At 38.0% G+C, this 23,570-nt stretch overlaps 1 protein-coding gene across 4 annotated transcripts in view; it reads left to right on the top strand.

Annotated features, from left to right (window-relative positions):
- The window catches only part of LOC137619588 (synaptophysin-like), a 46,541-nt gene that overhangs the window by 4,566 nt on the left and 18,405 nt on the right, over positions 1–23,570 (top strand). Inside the window, exons 2-5 of one of the 4 annotated variants that reach the window (XM_068349756.1) lie at positions 197–220; positions 591–617; positions 14,940–14,990; positions 18,214–18,291. In XM_068349756.1, the coding sequence (XP_068205857.1) occupies positions 197–220; positions 591–617; positions 14,940–14,990; positions 18,214–18,291 (180 nt within the window). The remainder of the gene's footprint in view (positions 1–196; positions 221–590; positions 618–14,939; positions 14,991–18,213; positions 18,292–23,570) is intronic. The other 3 variants (XM_068349758.1, XM_068349757.1, XM_068349759.1) reach the window with 3 other exon arrangements.

Here is a 23,570-nt window from a genome sequence, read left to right as displayed (position 1 = left end):
AGTACAGTTATAAAGTAATGCACGTATTCAACTAAATTTCAGGACCAGTAAGTTATGAGTAGGTTAAGGAATATACTATAGTAGTAGAATACTCTTCTATCCTAATAACCCATTCTAATTTTGCCATATCTCCAGCTTTGAGACTTTTTGTCTCATGGTTATTTGTTTATATTAAGAATGTTTTTCCCATTCACAGGGACACCCTCAGGATGAGCCACAGGTATTGAAACTCCATAAGTGCATGTTTGCAAAATCACTTGTTGTACATAGGTTTATTATCAATTCTTATCTTGTAGAAAAATGGGATTTCTCAATGTTTTGTAATTATGTATAATGATGTAAGTTTGCATCATCTTTGGTTGTACTATTCTATATTCTGTACACTTTATTACATGATGCTATTTATTAGTGTTTTCATCTAACCAGCAACTCCAAAACAGTATGCTCTCTTGTAACTGATGGGAAAATGGTTTCGCTCTTGTGTTAGCAATGTCTTTCATCTATTCTCATCTCATCTTTCTACAGTTTTTGTTATAGAACACATCTCTTATATGTGCTGTAGATATAATTTCAATCTATTTTCCATGCAGCCAATGCCTATGCAGTATGATCAGCAGGTATGTAGAATAACATTGCACTTGTAATCCTGTGATGACCCCTTTTAGTAGAGTATTATGTAGTTTTTGTGTATATTTATTATTTAATATCTGTGTGTACTACTGCATTGTATAATACTATACATGGTACTATTTACTTAGAATTTGAAGTAATGCTTATTGTGATATGAAAATTTTTTGTGTCCAATATTATTAAAGCCTTGGTCAATTTGAATTACCAAATGTACTTTCAACATATGAGTATATTGTTTGGTCAGAGAAGATTTATCAAGTGTAATTATAGATGAAGTATAGCGAAGGATTATACAAGCAAAACTACCCTTAGGAAAGTCCTGTCTCACATACCAATACTCTCATGGCAACCCCAGTTCCAGGCCATGTGGCTGACTCTTCATAGTCATTGGTTTTTTGTATATTAGTTCATTTTTAGTTTTACTTCCTGTTATCATTAACTGCGTTTGTTTTGTTATCCGAAATGAAGTTATTCCTACGTGGCATATAGACCATCATCCTTTAATTAGGGGTTATTGTTTCAGCTCAAGCTAGAATTGGTCTTTAAAAGTTGGATAATGAACGGTTATCCAACTGGATTGGGAGTTGGGCGAGGAGCATTGTCCCCCTTCCAGTCTGGTAGTATTCACGTTCTCTGGCTTGAATACTACAGTGTGCCGTTTTCTCCAATTTCTTTCTCTTTTTGCTGGAAGTGAATGTTAATAGGTTGTAATGGAATGGAAGCAAGAAGTTCTTGTTTTCCAGGGGAAAGGGGGGACGCTGCAACTGGTTTATGGCTAAACCGGCTGTTGATCCTCACTACCGCTGTGCCTCTTGTCGGGGTCATGACTGTTTGCCGTCATTCTCATGTCCTGAGTGTACTGTAGATTGTAGTCTCCAATGCAATGGCAGGCACATGCCCTTAAAGGGAGGAAACATGTGAAGCATTCATCGGGTCAGACTGGACAACATTCAAGAAGACTGGTTAAGTCTTTTGCTGCTTCTGTCTCCTCGGGGTGCCGCTACTGCTGTAGCTCCTGTGCTTACCTCTCCGAGATTAGTCCCGGGAGAGTATGCTGGAGGTGTCAGGATGACTCGGATCAATGTCGGCTGTATTTTCAGGTTTCGCTGGAGCGGGGGAAACCTCTGGTGTTAATTACTCCCTTTCGGAGGCTGGAGACGCCTTAACTTTGGTCATGCTGGTTGCTTGTCGTGGGTGGCGAGTCTTTTGGAACAGTTACCTACCACTATTTCTGGATCATTGGGCTCCCCGATCTGTAGTTCCAATAAGAGTTCCTATTGAAGCATCCAACATCAATGGAAGCCCTGGCCCTTTGGGCAGAGGTGGAAGGGGTATTGGGAAGAACGTAATTGAAGTTGTTCGAGATGGATCTGTGGGCTTCTATATTCGACCCTTCCTAGTAGAAGAGTTGATTGGGGGCTGTAGACCAGTCATTGACATCTCTATTGAACAAGTTTGTTTGACAAATGAAGTTCAAGATGGAGACAATACAGTCTGTGCTGTCTTCAGTCAGAGAGAAGACTTCATGCTATTGATTGACCTTCAGGACAAGTACTTACATGTGCTTGTTCATCAGACCTTTCGAAAGTACATCTGCTTCTCTCTCTACAGTATAATGTACCAGTTCAATATTGCTTTGGACTGTGTACAGCTCCCCAGGTGTTCACTCTGGTATTCACATTGGTAACCGCTTGGGGCCACTCGCAAGAGATATGTCTTCTTATGTATTCTGATGTTTGGTTGATACTGGCTTTTTCAAAGAGGTAGCTGATTCAGGATTGAGATTGAATTCTCGCATATTGCCACAATCTGGGGACTGGTAAACTAGAAGTCGAATCTCTACCCAATCAGAGATTGAAGTACCTTGCCATGCTGAAAGATACGACAGCAAGAGTCTTGCCCGTGGATGATCGCATCAGCAATCTCAGGAAATTTGTGTGACTCTTTCTATTCATGACAGGAATCCATGCCCAGCGCTAGCAATCATCTCGATCATCTTTCCTAATTGAAGAAACAAATTACTCTTGGGTATCTCCATCAAAGATCCCTTCAGTGGTGCTTGAAGGGACTCTGGTCAGCACAGAATGCCAGAAAACTTCAAAGAAATCAATCAATCTCTGGTCAGTAGTCTAGGGTCCCCTGTTTCTTCCTGTTCCGGTGGAACCAGAAACTTGGGATGATCATGCTTGGTGACTTGACAAGGAAAATTTATCCAAAGGAGTCCAGGCAAGAAGAATGTACTAACAGATACACTCAGTCTCCAGGTTGTAGCGGAAGAGTGGTAGCGGAAAGACTTCTTGTCTTGTGGGGCTTTCCGGTGGTCACCTATTCGTCTTGTGGTTGAACAGAAAGGTCCCCACATTTTGTTCCCCCATTCTGGACCTCGACGTTTTTCGAAGATGCCTTCCAACACCCATGGTATCAACAGGGCGTGTACGCCTATCTGCCTTTCAGCCTGATCCGGCTGGTAATGACAGTGTTGGTTACGTCAGGATTCAGGAGGATCCTGGTGGCTCCACGATGGCCTCATGCTGAGTGATATCCTTATGTGCTTGCTCTCTGGGTCGAGGTCCTGAAAGAACTACTCCTGTGGCCCACACTTTTGTCAGTTGCACTGGCAGAGATACCACCATACTGTTAAATTTAGCACTACGGGTAGAGACTGTCCAGTATCTCCGATTAAAAGGTTTTTCACGAGGCACTGCTCAGATGTCTGGGTATCTCCGAAGGTCCTCTGTAGAAGTTTACTAAGCCAAGTGGGTTATCTTCTGCGATTGATGTCGTAAAGGGGGTATTTCTCCGGGGAGACTAACTTTAGCACAGATTGCAGATTTCCTTTCTTCCTTTGCCGAGAGAATTGTCTCTCAGTTGCTGCTGTCAAAGGCTACTGCTCAGCCTTGATTTGGTCTTCCAAACGAAGGGCATAGATGACTCTTCTTCTTGGGAGTTATCCACGCTCGTGAGGAGCTTCGAACAGTCTTGCACACCCTGGGAATTCAGACCCCCAGAGTGGGATGAGACTTTGGTCGTCAAGGCTCTTACACATACTCCTTTTGAGCCTTTGACGAGGTTGTCAGACAGATCCGACTACAGTATCAAGATTTCTGCTAACCTTAGCATCGTCAAAGAGACTTGGCTAATAGCCCGGTCTCTCTTACTTTGTCACCCACACTCATGGGTGGAAGGTCTCCTCGAGTTTGTGGTGGACTTTGTGACCCAGACTCAGAACATGTTGGCACACGATCTCAGGTTTGAGTCATTTGTGAGGCGTCGGGTAACGATTGAGACGAGATGCTCTTGTATCTTGTGGGGGCGCTGCTGTGCTATTTGTAAAGGACCTGACACCTCAGGCTTAAATGTCGTAGACTTTTCCTTGGCTCTGGCAGATCCAAGAGAGAGTGTCAAGGAGCATACTCTCTCTCTCTGGCTTTGTGAGACAATCTGTAAAGCTTACATATTGTCTTTGCCAGCCAGGACTAAAGCTCATGAGGTCAGGTTATTGGCCCCACCCTTGCTTTCAGGAGGAATCTGTTAGTGAATTGTGTGTTGAAGGTTAATGTCTGAAAGAGGGAAACCACATTCACAGCCTTTTATTTGCAGGAGTGTACCCACAAGTCCCTTGACACCTTTGTGCTTGGACCTGTAGTTGCTGCTCAAGTTGTAGTGTAACCGGGTCCCACACGGGACAAGGAGACATCTTATATGTGGTAACGTGTAGATGTAAGTCTGGAATGAAGGTACAGTAGTATAACTGGGCCTTCTTCATTCTTCTGTCCCTCCCTTGGGGACAAAGTAGTCAAAATGTTACAAGCTGGTCAGACCAGATGCTTTAAAGTTACACGTCAGAGTACCATTCTTTAATCTTTAGGAAGAACCTCTCTCCATCCTCCTGTAATGAGCAGGAGGGTACAGGAAGATGGTGGATCTTATACCAACTCATTATTCATATACAGTCTTGGTATCTGACTGTAATTGATATCCCCTTCAGGGGAATGGGTTCTCTAGTGTCAGTCAAGTATATGTTTCATGTACAACCCAGGGTTTATCAGTCTTTTATCCATATGACAGACTGAATGAGAGTGACAAGGGTCCTTGCTTCAAGCCCATTGAGCTCAAGCATTGATCACTTCTAGGGAAGAAATTGAACCTTCCAGCTTGGTTCTAGGAACTTCCAGCCCACCAAGCAGTGAGTCGTCTTAATTAAAAGATGAGGGATTATATTCTGCGTAGGAACAAATCACAAATTTTTAAAGTAATTTGTATTTTTCCTAGCCACACAAACCTGAATTCTATTATAAAACTTCCCTCGTACAACCCCTTTGAGGCCTGAGATAGAGAAGAAAGTGATTACTCTCCTACCTATGGGGCCAGAGCTGTTTGCTCCGCGCTCTGCTGATTCCAGCTTGTGCTGAAAGTGTCCTCTAATTAAAGGACTTGAGTTTGTGTGACTAGGAAAAATGTAAATTCTTTAAAAAATTTGATTTTTCCATATCCTTACAAAACTCCACATTGCCAGTTTTGTAATGCACTCTTATATTTTTTCTTTTTAGATTACATTAGATTTAAATACTGTATCCGGAATGCAGTACAACGATATCGTTTTTATCATGTTTCAAACACGTAAGACAGAGTTAGAAGTACTGTATAAAGATACATGAGAATTAGAAAAGGGTTATCAATTTTTCTTTATCAAATAACCTACCTTAATTCCGACAAAAGATTCTGATTATTTAATATGGTCTGTCAACCTAATAAAATAATGTAATTGCCATAAAAGTGACTTGACAAAAAAGTAAAACTTCCCTTCATCTTAGAATATAGTTAAACAATGAAATTAAATTAATTTTTTATTGTAAATTTTAAATGTGTGGTACAGTATTAGAAAAGAATAATGAATGTTAGAAAATTTTCAATATAAAACAGCAAAAACTAGGTTATACCATAAACACAACACTACAGTTATGAATTATTTTGTAAGCGTGAAAACACATAACTTTGAAAACGTAATATGTTCTTCTGTTTACATCACAGACACTTGTCTCCAACACGCTGTTGACATCAGGCTATAACCAGGGAGGGACTAAGCAAGTTATGATGTATTTTGGGTAAAAGGATGAAAAGTCTTTGATATTTGATGCATTTTAAGCATGCTATAAAACTATTCAATAATGCATTGACCATTTGCTAACATCCTCAAGTAGCCTAGGTTAGGCTAGCATAATTGGGTAACTATAGTCCATTTCTTTTAGCGATGCACATTTGCACCGACTCGCAGCGGGACCCTTTTAGCTCGGAAAAATTTCCTGGTCGCTGATTGGTTAGAATGATCTCGTCCAACCAATCAGCGATCAGGAAACTTTTCCGAGCTAAAAGGGCACCGCTGCGAGTCGGTGCAAATATGCATTGCTAAAAGAAATGGACTATAGTGAGATGCCATAAATTGGCACATCTAGACTGGGTCTCCAAAAAGTACAGTATGAAAACACAGTACTGTACAGGTACTGTACTTTGAAAGACAACTTCTCTATCATGATGTTTTGGAAGATTGTAACCTCTTGAAATTCTTTCATGTTGTTGATGGATAAATAACAATTTTAACAATAAGATTTATTTCTATACTCGCCTCAAGTTCTTATTGCTTCTCTTTCTGCGCTTGGCATATTGTATATACAGTAGATGTTTACTGTAAAAATAATAGAATTTCTTGTTTTCTTTCCTTTTAATTGGCTTAGACCTCTAGTACAGTATTGAGACAATTTAGTGGCCGATTGCAATGACTACGGTGTCAATACTTTGTACCTGCTTTTGTCTTTTGGTCTCGGTTAAAACTTATCTCCTATCCTCTTGACATCACTACAGTAGTTAGTGTGAGGGAGGTTGGTCGTGTATATGAACATCAGGAGAGTATAGAAGTAATAAAACTAATCTTGTTATCGTTCCAATTCTAGTACTGTATAGTATTTACTGCCGAAGCAAGTACCTGTTTTAAAAATTACAAGTGGCTTTGAGAGAAAAAGGCATTTAACCCTTTTACCCCCAAAGGACGTACTGGTACGTTTCACATAAGCCATCCCTTTACCCACATGGACGTACCGGTACGTCCTCGCAAAAAAATGCTATAAAAAATGTTTTTTTTATATTTTTGATAATTTTTTTGAAAAAATTCAGGCATTTTCCAAGAGAATGAGACCAACCTGATGTCTCTATGACAAAAATTAAGGCTGTTAGAGCAATTTAAAAAAAATATATTGCAAAATGTGCTCGGAAAAAAATAACCCCCTGGGGGTCAAGGGTTGGAAATTTCCAAATAGCCTGGGGGTAAAAGGGTTAATACTAAACGGGAACTTAATGAGAAACTTTGGAGCATTTTAGTAGCCAATAATTTGGTTAGTGTAGAAAATAAGCCATTAAAGCAGTCCATCAAAAGACATAATGAAAGAAAATTAGTATTAGAGCTTACCTTAAGCAACTTACTTGGATACCATGTAGAAACAAGTTTCCTAAACGATTAAATATCTCATCAGCGTCAATATCTTCCTCTGTATTATTCTCATTTCATGTTCTTTGCGGGTGGACAAACCTGAAAAAGTTAACAACAGGCTTTCCCTTTTGCTTACTTATAATGGGAGACTTTGCACCTGTGCTAGGCATGGTACTGTACTCGTTTTGGTAGTACAGTAAAGGTACTAGCACCTATGGTTATGATGCTGTAGAAAAATTGAGATGTGCGATTGGATGAGCCTACACATGATAGGGTTACTGCCATTTAACACATCTTTTGCTGAATCTATGTAAGGTAGTATTAAAGATTACTGTATATTTCATGTCTAAAGGGATTTAACAAAAATATTATGGCAGTACAGTAACATATAGCACCTACTTCAACACGTGAAAGGATATATGGATCCAGTCTACCAACTTGATAATTATTGTCATCCAAAACATGACGCAGTCGTAACTTGGAAGTTTATTTAAAATCTTACTCTATTCCACCAGAATGATATATATAATAGATCAGCTGACATTGAAAATTAAAAACTTAGATTTAATCGATAAAACTTTAATGTTAATTTATTTTCTATCAATTAAAATTAATATCCAGGTATATATTTTATATTTCCCAAATTTATTTTTCTCAATGCAGGTACACTGTTCCATAGGAACCATACCATAAGCCATGTCATTGATATATGAAATTTGTTGCTCATGAATGCATACTTCAGTGAGAGTAGGGATGCTAAGATCCAAGCTACTTCCTCGGTCTGCTATTATTATTACTAGCTAAGCTATAACCTTAGTTGAAAAAGCAGGATTATATAAGCCCAAGGGCTCCAACAAGGAAAATAACCCAGTGAGGAAATGAAATAAGGAAACAGATAGAATAGAGTGCCAGTGTACCATCAAGCAAGAGAACTCTTACCCAAGACCATGGTGCAGAGGCTATGGCATTACCCAAGACTAGAGAATATGGTTTGATTTTAGTGTCCTAGAAGAGCTGCCTGCCATAGCTGAAGTTTCTTCTACCCTTACCTGGTGAAAAATAGCCACTGAACAAATACAGTGCAGTAATTTTAACCCATTGAGTGAAGACGAATTGTTCGTTTACCTCGGGTGTATAAGGAAAGAGGAAAATGTGTAAAGAATAGGCCAGACTATTGGTTGTATGTGTAGGCAAAGGGAAAATTAGCAGAAACCAGAGAGGGATCCAGTGTAGTACTATCTGGCCAGTCAAAGGACCCAATAACACACTAGTGGTGGTATCTCAACAGGTGGCTAGTACCTTTGAGATACTACTGCTAGCTTGGAAACCAGTGGTCTAAAGAGTGTAGACTGAATTGAGGAAAGTGAGGGTTTTGCAGTTGAAAGATCTGCAGTAAATTTAAAATGTGAGGCTATAGGAGAGGCATTCTACTTAGTATGACATATGCTATGCAACATGAGAACCCTTCCTGACTGCAGCACTAGAACCACTTGGGAAAACTTTAGTAAGGCTAGAGTTCAAAATTGGGCAGGTTAGGCTAGAATCTGCTTTCACTCAAAGACTTCTTGGCCTTCTTAGATTCAACAAAAGAAACCAAAGATAATAAATCTTATGAATGTCATTAATATTGAAAAAGATATGTATGCACTGGATATCCTTGCGGCTCTGGCGTTTGGTTTTGGGCCAAATATTTCATAAATCAATCATTAATATTGAAACTTGAAAGCTTGTTAAAAGGCTGGAATGGCATTGTAATCATCATCCCCACTTTAATCAAGTAGCTTTGTCTTCTGGATTTTTCCCTGAACTAAAATTCATTTGTTCCAACACGGAGACTTACCTCGAACTACTGTACTTTCTTAGGAGGTACCTGGAATCTCCTCTCAACCGACCAGAGCTTGCAACTACTGTATCTAAATCACAATTCTGCCTCCTGGCACGAGACAGAGAATGAGGGTAATGATAACCCAGGAACCTCCAGAACAATCTGCACAGTAATTGCTAACAGATGCAGAGGACATCCTTGTAACTACTAATAATCTAAATAACATTTTAAGATGCTTCAAAATCTGATTGGGGTTAGTGCAGTGTCAATTTATCCAGTCAAAGTCAGTGAGAAAGCTGGAAGATAAAAGCAGGTACGGCATACCAGTGCTGTGATTTTTGCCATTAACTGCTAGGTTGTGTCGGTACTAAACTGTAGGCCTGCCTAAGCCTATTGGAATGAAAGAAAACGGGAAATTTTTATTTTTGGGGTATACGTGGATATAAGCCAAGCTTCAAGAGAGAAGCAATATGAACATCAAGGGAGGTTCATAGAAATATGTAATGAACTATAAGTTACTATTTAGATAATCTAAGTATAGACTGAATACTTTTCTTTATGCCTTTTCTTCCTTATTAGATGAATGTTCTATTTTTTCTTATCTACTTTATCAAAGGTCTTTTAATTGATCAAATTGTCATTGATCTTTTCATGATTTTAACAGATACTCTTTTATTAATTTTCTTAAAACATGACTCTGAAGTCTAGACTAGTTTTACCTATCAATGTGCAAGAGGATACCTAAGAGTTCTAGCTTTTCTAGGTTCAATGTATGTAAACTGAATTTCATTTTCCTATATATTTTTTTCTTTCCCAGTAACTGAAATCTTGCCTGTTTTATGAAGGATTTGAGATTTCCTACTGAATGACATTGGACTTTACCCTTTTTTTTTAAGCATAATTTTGTCAGCGGTCTGATATGTTGGCCAATTACATTTTTATCAATGCTAATATCTGGTAATGGGGTGCATTTGGAAATCAATTACCGTATGTTTGATAATTCCAAAATCAAATATATTTCTCTGCATGTATACGTACAACACATAGATTTTAATCCGGCAATGGTGTAAATAATATCTTGACAAAAATATCTTGTATCATTTGCATTTCTTAAAAGAATTTCCATGGGTTATGTACACTCATCTATAGTATTTATAATTTGCTCTGAAATATTTGATTGCATAGGAAGCCTTTAATTTTGCAGTCAGAATGACCTGCAAAGTATGATAGCTACTGTATAATGCTAAAGGTATTTTAGCTGTCATTTTATTATTATTATTACTTGCTAAGCCACAACCCTAGTTGGAAAAGCAGAATGCTATAAGCCCAGGGGCCCCAACAGGGAAAATAGTCCAGTGAGGAAAGGAAAAAAGGAAAAATAAAATATTTTAGGAACAGTAACAATAATAAAATGAATATTTCTTATATAAACTAAAAACTTTAACAAAACAAGAAGAGAAATAAGATAGAATAGTGTACCCTCAAGCAAGAGAACTCTAACCCAAGACAGTAGAAGACCAGGGTACAGAGGCTATGGCACTATCTAAGACAAGAGAGTAATGGTTTGATTTTTTAGTGTCCTGCTAGAAGAGCTGCCTACCATAGCTAAAGAGTCTCTTCTACCCTTACCAAGAGGAAAGTAGCCACTGAACAATTACAGTGCAGTAGTTAACCCCTTGGGTGAAGAAGAATTGTTTGGTAATCTCAGTGTTGCCAAGTGTATGAGGACAGAGGAGAATCTGTGAAGAATAGGCCAGACTATTCGGTGTATGTGTAGGCAAAGGGAAAGTGAACCGTTAATTTGATGGCCAGATTTCCTGACCATGTTTACAGCGTTTCTCAAATTGTCTGATTCTTATTATATCATACCTTTCATCCCCTATTAATAAGGACACTGTACAATCCTGAACAGTGCAAAGTTTCAACTTTTCTTTTGTGTGCTGTCAGGACCACAGTTTTACTTCTCTTTTGGCACTACATTACAGTACTTGAATTGTTCTACCATAAACAAATTGAAAATATCTACCGTAGTTGTACTACTTTATTTCTGAATAATGTTAAATGGATATTCTTAACTCTCTGACGAACACGTAGTTAGTTGTTATTCATTTCCAAGACTGAGCTCCTGGGCGTTAACAAGAAATTTGGAAAAGAATATATATTTTTTTTTTTTAATCACTACTGTATGGTATATTTGAGCTATAGTATTTGTTTGTTTTTTTCTAAATGGTCATATTGTACGATAATACGGAAATCGGAATTGCAATGGGACATGTCTGCAATAAATTTTTAGATATATGGGCCAAAAAACGCTGCTTGCTGGTCCAAAAATATTTGTTAAAGAAAGTGTAATGTACAGTATATGAATTTTATGATTGTTGCGTTTTGTTCCTGAATAATTTTTTATGAGCGCTTATAGTTTTACCTATGTGACACAAAAATTTTTGTCTAATTGCGAAAGATTATAAAAAAAGCGGTCGTTGACAGTAAACTCAAAATTCATTAAGAAAACAATTACTGTTATAAAATGAAAGTTTTTCAGATAGTTTTTTCATACCCATAGCAATGAATTCAAATAAGGCTCTACTACTACTAGCAGAGAGCTATTTTTTTGCTTAGGTACTAAATTCAATTTGTAATGAATATTTGAAAATTAAATCTATTTTGGGATGTATATTACGTCAATTAGTTGTTTGTGGGGTGAAGACTTTGAGGACGTATAGCCCATCCATCAGATGTCAAAGAGTTAACATGAAAAAATTCTTTATAGAAGGCTGCATTTCCTTGAAGAAATGAATATACCTATGAAGAATGTTTTTAATTTGTCAATGTTACAGTATACTGTACTGTAGTTTTTGTGGATAATATATTAGTAACCTGCCAATAAACTAATTTATTATTTCTATTTATGTAGGTCAAGGGGAGCTATACCTCCCAGCCTGGTAGGGTCCAAATGAATATTTAAACATTTACATCAGTCTGATTAATTTGATTGGGGTGTGTTCTATTATGACCATCTACTGTATAGGGAAAGATTTTATACTATACAGTATGTAAAGAAAATAGAGATGATCCAGTTGTTCACATTTAACCTACGCTATTACCCCAAGACAGATTTGATTGAATCTCTAAATCACCTACAGTATCTCAATTCACATAATTCTACTAAAAATAAAGGATAAAAATGTTTGTTGAAATTTATTTGTATTGTACAGTACAGTATTTGAGGAAATAGGATTAAGTTCCAGTTGACTGTAAGTGCCCTCCCAATTCATGCAGCATCCTATTATCTTTCAGGCAAAATACTATTTATTATCTACCCATTTACATTTAAAAAACTGCTAAAAATAGTTTGAAGAATCTTTATTAAATGAAAGAATGCTGTATTATGTGCTTCCTATAATCAAAAGTCCATCCACGCACAATTGATGACAATTCCCTCGTTTCCAACTCCCTCTCCTTGTGAGATGCAACAAAACTAAATTTTTTCATCACCATCTAGAGTGACCAGCACCATTATCAATGAAATGGGTAGAGGATTGTCAGAGTAAGTAGATAACGTTAAATTGGGGAATATTAGAGAGAGGCAGTTCCTCTGTGTGATAAGTCATGTTGATGATGGAAACTCAAAGGTTAGTGTTGAAGGCTTTGGAAAGCTGGGATAAATAACAGAAAAGGAGAGTAAAGAAGAAGGATGGCCAGTTGGAAGAGGGTTGAAGAATGTTGGAAATTATTATTAACCCTGGACTGTATGGTATTTAATTTGCTCTCCAATACCACCTTGTATAGTTTAAGGACCCCAAGAAATTATGACTTGTGTTATTTGTATAGTTATAATAAAGCTCCTTCATAAAATTCATGGTATCCTCTAAACATTAGAGGATGCCACAAAGGTAGTTCACCTTTTGAAATTGAACCTAAGTGCTTCATCAGTTCCTTATTGGCTAGGGGTCACTGGGACTGTAAAGCAGCTCGGCAATATCATCGTTGTCCATTTTATTCAACTCAGCCTTATGCTACAATGACACAATTGCCATGTAGAAGCTTTTAAGAAAAGGGAAGCCTCTGAAGTTATGAACACATTCCAGTCATATCTTCTGCCAGATGGAATTCAACTTAAAATATTTGATTTAATCACAAGTATTATAAAAAAATTAGATCACTTTCTTTGTATTCAATTTTATTTATTACTCCCATGCCATTCTATTAGAGGTAACATAAAAATCAAACTCTCCCTCATACAAGGCTTGCAATAGGCATTGACTGTCACAATGATTCATTGCTCCATTGGCTAGTTGAGAGAAGTGCCGAAGGGATACAAATTCTACTCAGAGTTATGACATCAGTCTGCCATGGTTTTAGATGACTAAGCATTTCCTACAATGAGGCGGAACTGTGGATGTTACTCTTCCTAGTGTATGGCTCAAGGGGTAGTGAAACATGAAGCTTGCATTTCATCCTTGTCAAGTCCAACTTGATCTATGAGAAAGGCTAATGTAGTCAAAATCATTATTATCTCAAAGAATAAGCTGGCTTATCTCTAGTTCATAGGACGCTAGATGAAAAGAGGCCTCTATTACCTCCTTAAGGGGGTTATCTGTTCTGATAATCCTGTTGTCACCCAAGGAGGAAGTTATGTTACGTATTAACAAAAGTTCTCTTCTGCTGGAGGTCCATATATTGGGCAAGCCTGAATATCAAGGTGGTGAAAGGTACTGGGAAATCTTCTCTGAAAACACCTAAACAGAAGCACAGTAGGACATAAGAATTCCTGGCACACCTCACTCTGAGGAAGTGCATCCTGACATGCCCTTACTGTGTGGTGAGCTCTTGCGTATCACCCTGCCCACCACCTCTACCATCTCTTCCTCCACTATCTGTTTGGTTACTCTCCTTGTAGTAAGTGTGTGACGGTTCACATCCTTAGAGAGAGGTGTGCCAGGAATTGCTGTGTCCAACTGTACTTACATGAAGCACAACTCTGGGAGCCTCACCAAGTACTCTCACTTTGCTTGAAAGACATATTAAGGACATTCAGTGTGTTTCAAGTACAGTAGTACTTTTATTCACCTCTCAATGCAGTTTTCCAGTGTTTAGTTGAACATAAACAGTACATTCAAACGTTTATTACTTGTTTAATGTGTTACCAGTGAGATTTTAATATTGCAGGGTAATTAGCATCTTATATATTGGTTGGATTTAGACTGATGTCAAGTATGGTGTAGTTATCGAAGCTTGGTATAGCTATTGTAATGCCTGGAAGGTGCAAATACTTAGCGTCTCTTAACCAGGCAGTTTTCAAAAATTGCTATCTCGTGCAGTACGAACCATTTAGAAAACTAGTTTGATCTTATATATTTTTTTAGTATAGTATAGCATTATTATAAAGCAGATCCTGTATATAGGAAAAATATACCTTAAATCAGACAGCTGTTTAACCAGAGAAAACTTAATTCATAATATTTTAGATCCGCAATTGGACCGATTACTGTAATTAAAATGAATATGCAGTCAATTCATATCAGTTTTGCAATATGCCTGTAGAGTATGAATTTACTAATTTACTTTGTAGTCCCATTTCTTTGTCAAATACTGTAGCTGTTTTCATAATGATACACAGTATTCAATTACATGAAATCAATTCTATTTTATAGTTCACAGTGATCTACTAGACTTGGAACTGGGTTTTGATGTTTTTATTTTCGTCTAGTCACTGATTACGATCCACTTTAGTTTGCATGTTGTTTTTTTCCAACTTTATCGATTTTCTATAAACTTCTGTTCATGAACTTATTTTTTAGATTGCATGTTTTGGTTTCACGCATGTAAGTGAAATATTTTTGTACTTACTGTATGTAGTTTTTTTTTTAGAATTTCAGGTGTATTCGCAGTGTCACTGTTTTGATAACATCTGTTTTGGATTTTAAGTAAATTTAGATATGGTAGATTTTTGTTTGTGTGTCTGTTGCCTCATAAGTTCTTTGTTTTTATTGTTACATGCAGCCACCCCCTGTATATATGGAGCAGCCAAAACCAACGCTGCCTAATTTACAGGTAAGGTTTTGATGAATATTATGCTCATGGTTAGAATTTACACTTTCTAGCTCTTAGCTTGAATGGTAAAGTTTTAGCATCCTGGAATTCAAGTTTACTACATAGCTGAAACTTCTTGGGATAATGGTTAAAAAATCTAGTGGTACTAGCTCCTATGAAATTTCAATTTCTACTCAAAACAACTGATATTACATCATGAACTCTGGATTGCTTATAGGTATACAGTAGTGTTAAAGAGGTGTGCTTGCTAGTCATGTACTGAGTGGCATTTAGTAATTGCATATGAAACTTCAATACATAGTGATGGACCTTTTTTATCAGCTCATGTTTGTTTCATAATTTTGGCCAGTGGTTGGTGGTTCTGTCATGCATTGTCTAACCTCCTCTCCTGTTGGTACCTTTGAAAGGAAATACGCGTGCGTGGTTGACTCATTTCATGTTTTATGAAATTTAGCTTTATTTATGACCAAAATAAGCTCTCTACTTTTGATAAGAATACATATTTTATACTGGTTAATGATGCACAATGCTAGATCTTTAGTTTGATTTGTGATTTGCCCATGCATTCATAGCATTCAATTTTGGGTATAGTTCCTTAGTTATTGAAAGCTACTTTATAATTTCTATTTATATTCTTCTTTTGCTGTGTCATAAAATGCCATTCCTCTTTGCATCATATGAGAAATATGTACCTCTATCCAAGGAAATGATTGAAATGCTATTGATTATAGAAATCCACAAAAATCCTTTTTACTGTTCTTATGGTCTTACTTTGTTATTGCTCTCTATAAACATTTTGAAATTCATGCATATTTAGGTCCATCATATTTTGATCTTGCTCTCTGCTTAACTTCCTGTCAATCATGGTATAAATGGTACTTGTGATTTTAGGGGTTAATACTAAGTTGGTTATAACTGCTACGTTATACTCTCGGTAATCTGACTTCTTTTTATTGGGGGTAGTTGGATAGTCCTGCATGATATTAGAAGATGATTTCGTTTAATAAAACATTAACAGAAAAATGGTGTATGACAAAGGTTTGTTCCTACATGGATATAAACATTTGTTTTTTAATAGGAGTATGATTTCAGTGAAGTTAGAGAGACTGCTGTTAAAATCATTACCAACCAAAGTATTGGTAGTTGCTGGTGGGTGGCAGGGGAATCTCACCCCCCCCCCTGCTAGTACATTGGTACTCCACTTTTATTTTAGCCGTCGAGTAGTACTGATGTACTTTCAATCTCTCTAACTCGAATGCTTTAATTTTTTTCATTTTTCTCTTTATAGTGTGTGTTTACTGTTTGTAGAATGGAGAAACAATGCCCTGGAGTTACTGGCCAAATGTGCAGCACCTTCATGAGCAGGAGTAATGCTGAACCCCATTCTTTGTGACCTCCTTATAGGGGCCATAACTACGAATGGTCTTCCCCTGTGATTAGTGTAATGAATAGTCGCTGCCATGGTGGGTAGAATATGGCAAAAGGAGGAGGAAGAATGGAGGGCATGACTTCACCTTCAGGGTCTTCCTCAAGTCCGTAGAAATCAGCTAGTTCTCTTCTTTTGCCCTCAGATATTCTACCCCCAGAGTCTTTTTCGTCTTTGGCAAATGAGCAGAATGACCCAGATCTTCCATATCCACTGAAGGTGTACAAGGGGGATTTAGCTGATTTCCCCAGAAAATCAAGTGAACCTTTCCCTTCACTCCTTAGTGAGCTTGCTATTGACAAGGTCAAGTCCTTGACTCTGGAGGTGCTGTGGCCATCTGTAGGCTTGGAGAGCATTCGTCTATGGGGAAATTGCGACAACCTCGCGAAAACTTCATAATCTCACATTGCTGCCACTTCTGTTGCAACAGTAGTAGTGCCTGATGTGGTCCTCTCCAGCCTGGCCTGCACTACTGTCAGTGCAGTTGACAACAGGGCCTCACCTTCAGTAGTTCCGTCACCCCCTGATATAACAACGACTTGAAAAGGGGAGAAGTGGTTTAGGGCTTTTCTTTCACCTCCCAATGTCATTTTTACTTCTCGAAAGTAGTCTTCACAGCTGCTGCCCACTTCCTGAAGGTGAAAGAGAGGGCTCTTCCTGTGCCCAACTAGTGGCCTCACATTCACCCGAGGATGAAAAACGTAGTAATAGACTTTTGAAGCTGATTTTGATGTAAAGCGGCTTTATGCTTATTATGCAGTTTTGTAGCGTACTGCATTGAATTGTTGATGCATAGGCATGTCTTATGCTTTGCATCAGAATCCCTTCATGAAAAACCTCAGTATATTCAGGGAAACCTAATTTTGCCTTAATATTAAACTTAAAAAGGGACCCAAGTCAGTTATGTAGGATTTGGAGCAGTCAGGTGTTTATACACACCACCGCCATTTTTTGACGTACCTTGACAATTCGCCTAGGCCATAGTTGGAATTTATGAAGATGACGACTCAAGGTGATGAAGGTAAAGAGTGCGTTTGAAGACTTAACCTTATAATTTTCAGTGGAAGTGTTTACTTCGTTTTCCAGATCAGTAGAAAAATGATCTTCCCTATTATTTACAGTGAAAAATTGAGTCTTTGGTTGATATTGCTGTTATTGGGTGATGTTGCCCCACCAGTGACTTATTTAACCTTCTATTCTACCAGCTCACTCCTGTATCTCTGCTTGCCAGGATGCTTTTCCTCCTGCTAGTGATGTCTTGCACCAAAGGAATATCTTTTATTCATGTAAACCAAACTTTTACAGTAATCTACCAGTGAAATTCTACCATATTTCTAACGGGAGTTTGTTCATCATGTGACACAAGACGCTTTCTCATTGATAATATTGATGGTAGAAGAGAGAAATTGGAGGGATAGAAGTATACGCTATCAACCATAGCTATTGCTCGTAATGAACCTCACCAACACTGAAATTCTGTAAATTTACTTTATTTGCTTTGTTGTCTGTGGGGATCTTTTTCACCATGATTGGGGTTATACAATATTTTTGACAATTTAGGAAATATTTGCATGTGTATTTAAGTTATTTACTCCCGTGTACTGTACTATTAGTTATCCTTAAATAATAGTTAGGTGATTATTGAGATTTCTTAGTATTTCCATGTTTTATGCACTTGTAGAAATACTGTAGCATTTTCTTGTGTATAAACATTTTAGTATGTTGGGAGATTAGATCTCATCCTTAATAATTTTTAACCAATGACTGTTTTAATGCTGTAAGTTTTGATTATTTCAGGGCATACAGCAGTTGATTGCAAACATGAATACTCAAGCTTTGAAGGAGCCCAGAGGTTTCATGAAAATACTACAGTTTGTAAGTTCATTTTTTAGTTGATTTATAATTTGTTTCATACTCTTCTTTTATAACTAATGGTGTCCTTCAGTATGTGAAAGCTGCACAGATGTAAATTGAATTCTTTAACCTATTATCCCCAGTAAAATTCATGGTTAAATAGTTGTATGTTATGTTAAAAATGTTAACTACTGTATTAATTTATGCATAAATTATAGTTGATTATGTAAAGGGAAATTTTTGTGTGATTATTTTGCATGTTTTTTTAACAGTTTCTGCCACCTGTCAAAATTCTCGTCTATGGAATTGTCTAGCTGACTACGTGATTAGCCATGCTACCTGCTGGCTTACAGCATGTGTCTGCTTTTTACCCTAGTAGCAATCTTGTTAAGAATAATGTGATAGGTATTTCCTCTCCCATTTTGCCAGGTGAGATTAGGAGTTCTTAGAGCCCAGGTAGACAGCAAAGTTCTGGTTATTCTTTTTTTGCGAGGGATGTATGGAATACTTATGACTTCAATCAATTGGAGGGAACTTTGTGCAATGAAGGAACGTCTTTAAGCCTTTTTCCAAGAGTGTTTGTCAGAGGTTGTGGTAATTTGCTGTGACAGTTTGATGGCTGTGTCTTACATGAGGAAAGAAATGGCTACCAGGTCCTCAAAGCTGAATAATTTGGTGCAGAGGATTTTGCAGTGGGAAGAGACCACCCACACCATTCCTCTTTCCCAGTTCGTGGCAGGAAAATCGAATGTGCTAGCAGATGTCAAGAGCAGAAGGGATCAAGTCATTAGTAGGGAATGGACCCTGGCACAGGAAGTAGTAAATAAACTTCTTCGCCAATAGACAGCTACAGTAGATTTTTTTACAACGTCGCAGAATTTCTGACTCTCCACGTGTTTCAGTATACAGAGGGATCCGTAGGTGGCAGGAATGGATGCCATGCTACAGGATTGAGAGTCATTAGCAGGCTTACGCATTTCCTCCAATAAAAATGATCAGGGATGTCATCAGGAAACTTAAGATTTCAATGGAGTGCACTCTGACTCTCATCACTCCATTCTAGCCACAAGAAAAGTGGTTTGTAGATCTGTCAGGTCTCAATTTATCTGCCCATGAGGTTACCTTTGTCAGCCACACTTACACTATAGTCCATTTCTTTTAGCGATGCATATTTGCACCGACTCGCAGCGGTGCCCTTTTAGCTCGGAAAAGTTTCCGGATCGCTGATTGGTTGGACGAGATAATTCCAACCAATCAGCGATCACGAAACTTTTCCGAGCTAAAAGGGCACCGCTGCGAGTCGGTGCAAATATGCATCGCTAAAAGAAATGGACTATAGTACCACGTGCTGCCACAGTGTCTTCATATGGCTGCCTAGAGAATATCATACATCCTACCAAGAGGAGAAGAGTCTCTCCAGCAGTGGTAAAACAAGTAGCAAAGGCTAGAAGACCTCTAATATAAACTACCAACATGAGTGGGCGGTGTACAGGTCATGATGCAGGTCTAAAGGGCACACCATCTCTCGACCTACGGTTCCTAAAGCAGCAGATTTTCTCCTTTTTCTCAGGAGGACAAGAGCCTACAAAGCTATGCTGTCATCTACTTTTAAGATTGCTTTCAGAGAAATCTAAAATGGCTATATTCTAACGGCCTCTTCAGGTCTTTTGAGATAGAGGTTCCAAGAACCAATATTTCTCCACCACTGGGATTTAGACGAGATTCTTGGTTTGTAAGTAGCAGCACCTTACAAATCTTTGGGTAGTGCTAGCATGAAGGACCTTACAGCCAAGACTGTTTATAGTAGCTCTAGCAACAGCATGAAGGTTGGGAGAACTAGCCATTTCAGCAGATGTAGCAACACGAGAACAAGACATGGTACTCTCATATCTCCCAGAGTTCTGGGCAAAGACAGTCAGCACAGAGAGGTTTCCTTCTAAAGTCTGTTAGAGATTGTTGGTTGGGAGGACATGGACCATATCTTATACCCTGTAAGAGCACTCATGTTTTACATGGACAGAACAAAGATTCTGGGGCTCTCTTTGTTTCTGTCAGGAGACATATAGAACATGTCAAAGAAGGTCATATCATTCATCCTAATGAGGTTCATAGCTCTAGCTTTGCCAATGGCTCTAGACTTTAGAAGAACTAGAGCATCCAGATTTCATAGTATCAGGGGATACTTTAGATCACTTTCATTTTGTTGGAATACTCCGATCAATGTCAGCAGTGATTCAGGCAGCAATGTAGAAGGGTATTTCTGTTTGTGCCTCTCATTATCTCAAAGATGTTCAGCTGGTGTACAAGAATTTGTGTGCGTTGGGTTCCCTCATTGTGGCTAGTTATCTTGTTGCATAACCATCTTATTCAATATATCCCACATTCAACCTAACCTTTTGGTGGTTTGGTTTAGTTTGAGTACTACACTTACATATGTATATACATATACTAGAAGCACTGGCTGAGGAGAACAGTTATGGGGTACATAGTATCCCTGTAACTTTCTCAATCTTTTATAGGGTCCAGTGCTTTGCATAGGTTAGTGTGTGAGTACTTAGGATGATGAGTGTGATGGCTTATTTAAAGGTCTTTGGTTTGATCAGTCAGACTTGTAACTACTGTAGTTGTAGGCCAGTTGCCACTAGTTAGGTAGTTTAGGCTTGATCCTTTCACCCCCAAAGGACGTACCGGTACGTTCTTGCAAAACACTGTTAATTACATGTTTTTATATATTTTTGATAATTTTATGAGAAACTTCAGGCATTTTCCAAAAGAATGAGACCAACCTGACCTCTCTAGGACAAAAATTAAGCCTGTTAGAGCAATTTAAAAAAAATTATTGCAAAATGTGCTCGAAATTTAACCTTATGGTGGGAGTAAAAGGGTTAACCAATTTTGTTAGCCTAGAGGTAACTGAATATGGTTGGTAGGTCCTTAGGACGTCAGATCATTCCTTTTTCTCGACTGACTGAGACACATGTTAACACAGCTGTTGTGCAAGCAGTGTCTTAATGGCAATCAGGTGAGCTCAAAGGTACTGCAATGGGTTCTTATTTTCAAGTGTGTTGCACTGCAGTGTATATTGAGGATTGCTTATTCTCACCATCCTAATAAATGTTGGGAACTGGCCGCATTAGTTAAAAAGGAAAAGTATGAAACTAATGTATAACCAATGGAGAACCCACCCTCGTGCCCTACTGCATAAACATTCATAATGGAAGGAGCTAGTGCTTATGGACATGTATAAAACGACTGGGTAACAGTGGATGGCAGGGAGTCCACTGGCGGGAGGGAGATATAGTACTTTCTTAGAAAAATAGCAGAAAGGAGATATATGCTCAAAGCCGGAAGATAACACGGGCTAATCTCATAGTTGGCTAGACACTCGTTGACGAGAATTTTGACAGGTGGCAGAAACTATCAAAAAGTCTGCCAAAATAGTCACAGTAAAAATCCCTTTTATATAATTTATGCTTAGATTTAATAGTTAGAATTTTCAACATTTTACAAATTTAACCACAAATTTTACTTGAGAAATTAGATTAAATAATCAAATTTACATTTGTGAACAGCTTTCACAGAGTGAACAACACCAAGTTATACAGGTAGGAATTGAAAAATTTAATTTTAAATATTTAACTTAGCCGGTGAATATATAATAGCTGCAACTCTGTTGCTCGACAGACAAAAAACAGTAAAAACTCGCCAGCGATCGCTATACAGGTTGCGGGTGTGCCCACCAGCGCCAACTGTCGGCCAGATACCACTCTCTCGATGTAAACAAAGACTCAATTTCTTCTCTGTCGACGTGTCGACAAGACGTACTTTTACTCGCTGTAGAACCTGGAGTTTTCTCAACATATTTGGTGAAGTACTTCATTTTGGTTTGAGCTTTCGCAGTGCAGGTGTTTTATCATCTTAAATCTTGAAATCGTTTTGGATAGATTTAATTTTAGGTGACAAAGAGAGTATGGACTTTCTTTGACTTTTAAATGGCCGACCCTTCCCTTAGACGGAAGTGTGTTTAGGCTTTTAGTAATTATCTTATCACGTTATAAATTAATTATAGATTTTCCTCTATATATTTTATATCTCACCGCCTTTATTAGGCCTCTTCGATTAACTTTCCATTTATAATAAACATAAAAAATAAATTTTAATGTTTTGTTTATATGCGACCTTTCCTGAGAGTAGGCGGTCCTAACTTGGAAACCGAAGTTAAACAACGTTGAGCCCTTTCAATCGTAAATAGCTTTTAAAGAGCTAATGATTTAAAACTTTTTAAATAAATATTTTTAATAAATATTTTATGAAAGATTTTCTTTGAATAGTCTTCGTACTGTTTTCAAAGATGAACTAACGTTTAGTTTATTTATGCTACGCAGTTTGCGCTCTATCGTTACGATAGAGAGAGAGAGTATCACGGTTTCACTTTGCAGAAAGAGTAAATCGATTCTGACGTTTTGTTCATTCTTCTTTCAAAGCTTAAATGTTTTAAATTCTATTTTAAAGGAACTTTTTAATTGAAAAACCTTTCAGTTTTTTCCTTTGGTCAAATAACATGTTTTTTTGACGAAACGTAATTGGGCTCTTCTCTTAGGTGCGAAATCAAGAGAGAGAGAGAGAGATAGAGACGGAGGGAGAGAGAGGAGAGAAAACGTTCCGTTCAAGCGGGTAACGTTGTTCTCGAGTTACTCTCGTCCCTAGTCTCTGTACGGGGAGAAAGGATAAAACGTTTTTAGTTTTATTCTCGTCCCCAGGCAATGTACGGTGAGAGATTGAAAACGTAGTTGAATGAACTAGTGTTTATTCTCTTCCCCAACCACTGATTTTTTTTTATCTTAAAAGATGTTTACTGTTTTTTTGCTGGTATTAATGTGCTTGCATTATACGACTGATTTCGCATTTACTACCTTTTGATGAGGGTAGAATTGCGTGCTTCAGGTTGAAATCAGTAAAAGTTTCGATTTCAGTGAAATAAGTGCAAAACAGAAAATCGTAGTGATAAAGTGATATTGCGCAAAGTGTTACAGTGTTGCGTCCGAGGGTTCGTCTGTTCGTGCCTGTCGTTCACCTAGTCCGGGACCTCTTGCAAGCTCCCAAGCCCAGGGGAGAAGTAATGTCGTACGACTTATGGGTTCGAGAGGCTTTGATCAGCGAACAGACGTTTCCCTCTATGGTATCGGGTGTATCTTACCAAGATCTCCCCTACCATAAGGCGAGAGAGACAATTTTCTCCTCGTCATCCGAAGGCTTTTCGCATAAGAAACCTGAAACAAGGTTTCGAGGCCCTTAAGCGA

Source organism: Palaemon carinicauda, chromosome 26, assembly GCF_036898095.1.
Source record: "Palaemon carinicauda isolate YSFRI2023 chromosome 26, ASM3689809v2, whole genome shotgun sequence".
NCBI lineage: Eukaryota > Metazoa > Arthropoda > Malacostraca > Decapoda > Palaemonidae > Palaemon > Palaemon carinicauda.
Note: the sequence above shows the minus strand (reverse complement) of the source record. Positions and strands in the feature narration are given on the sequence as shown.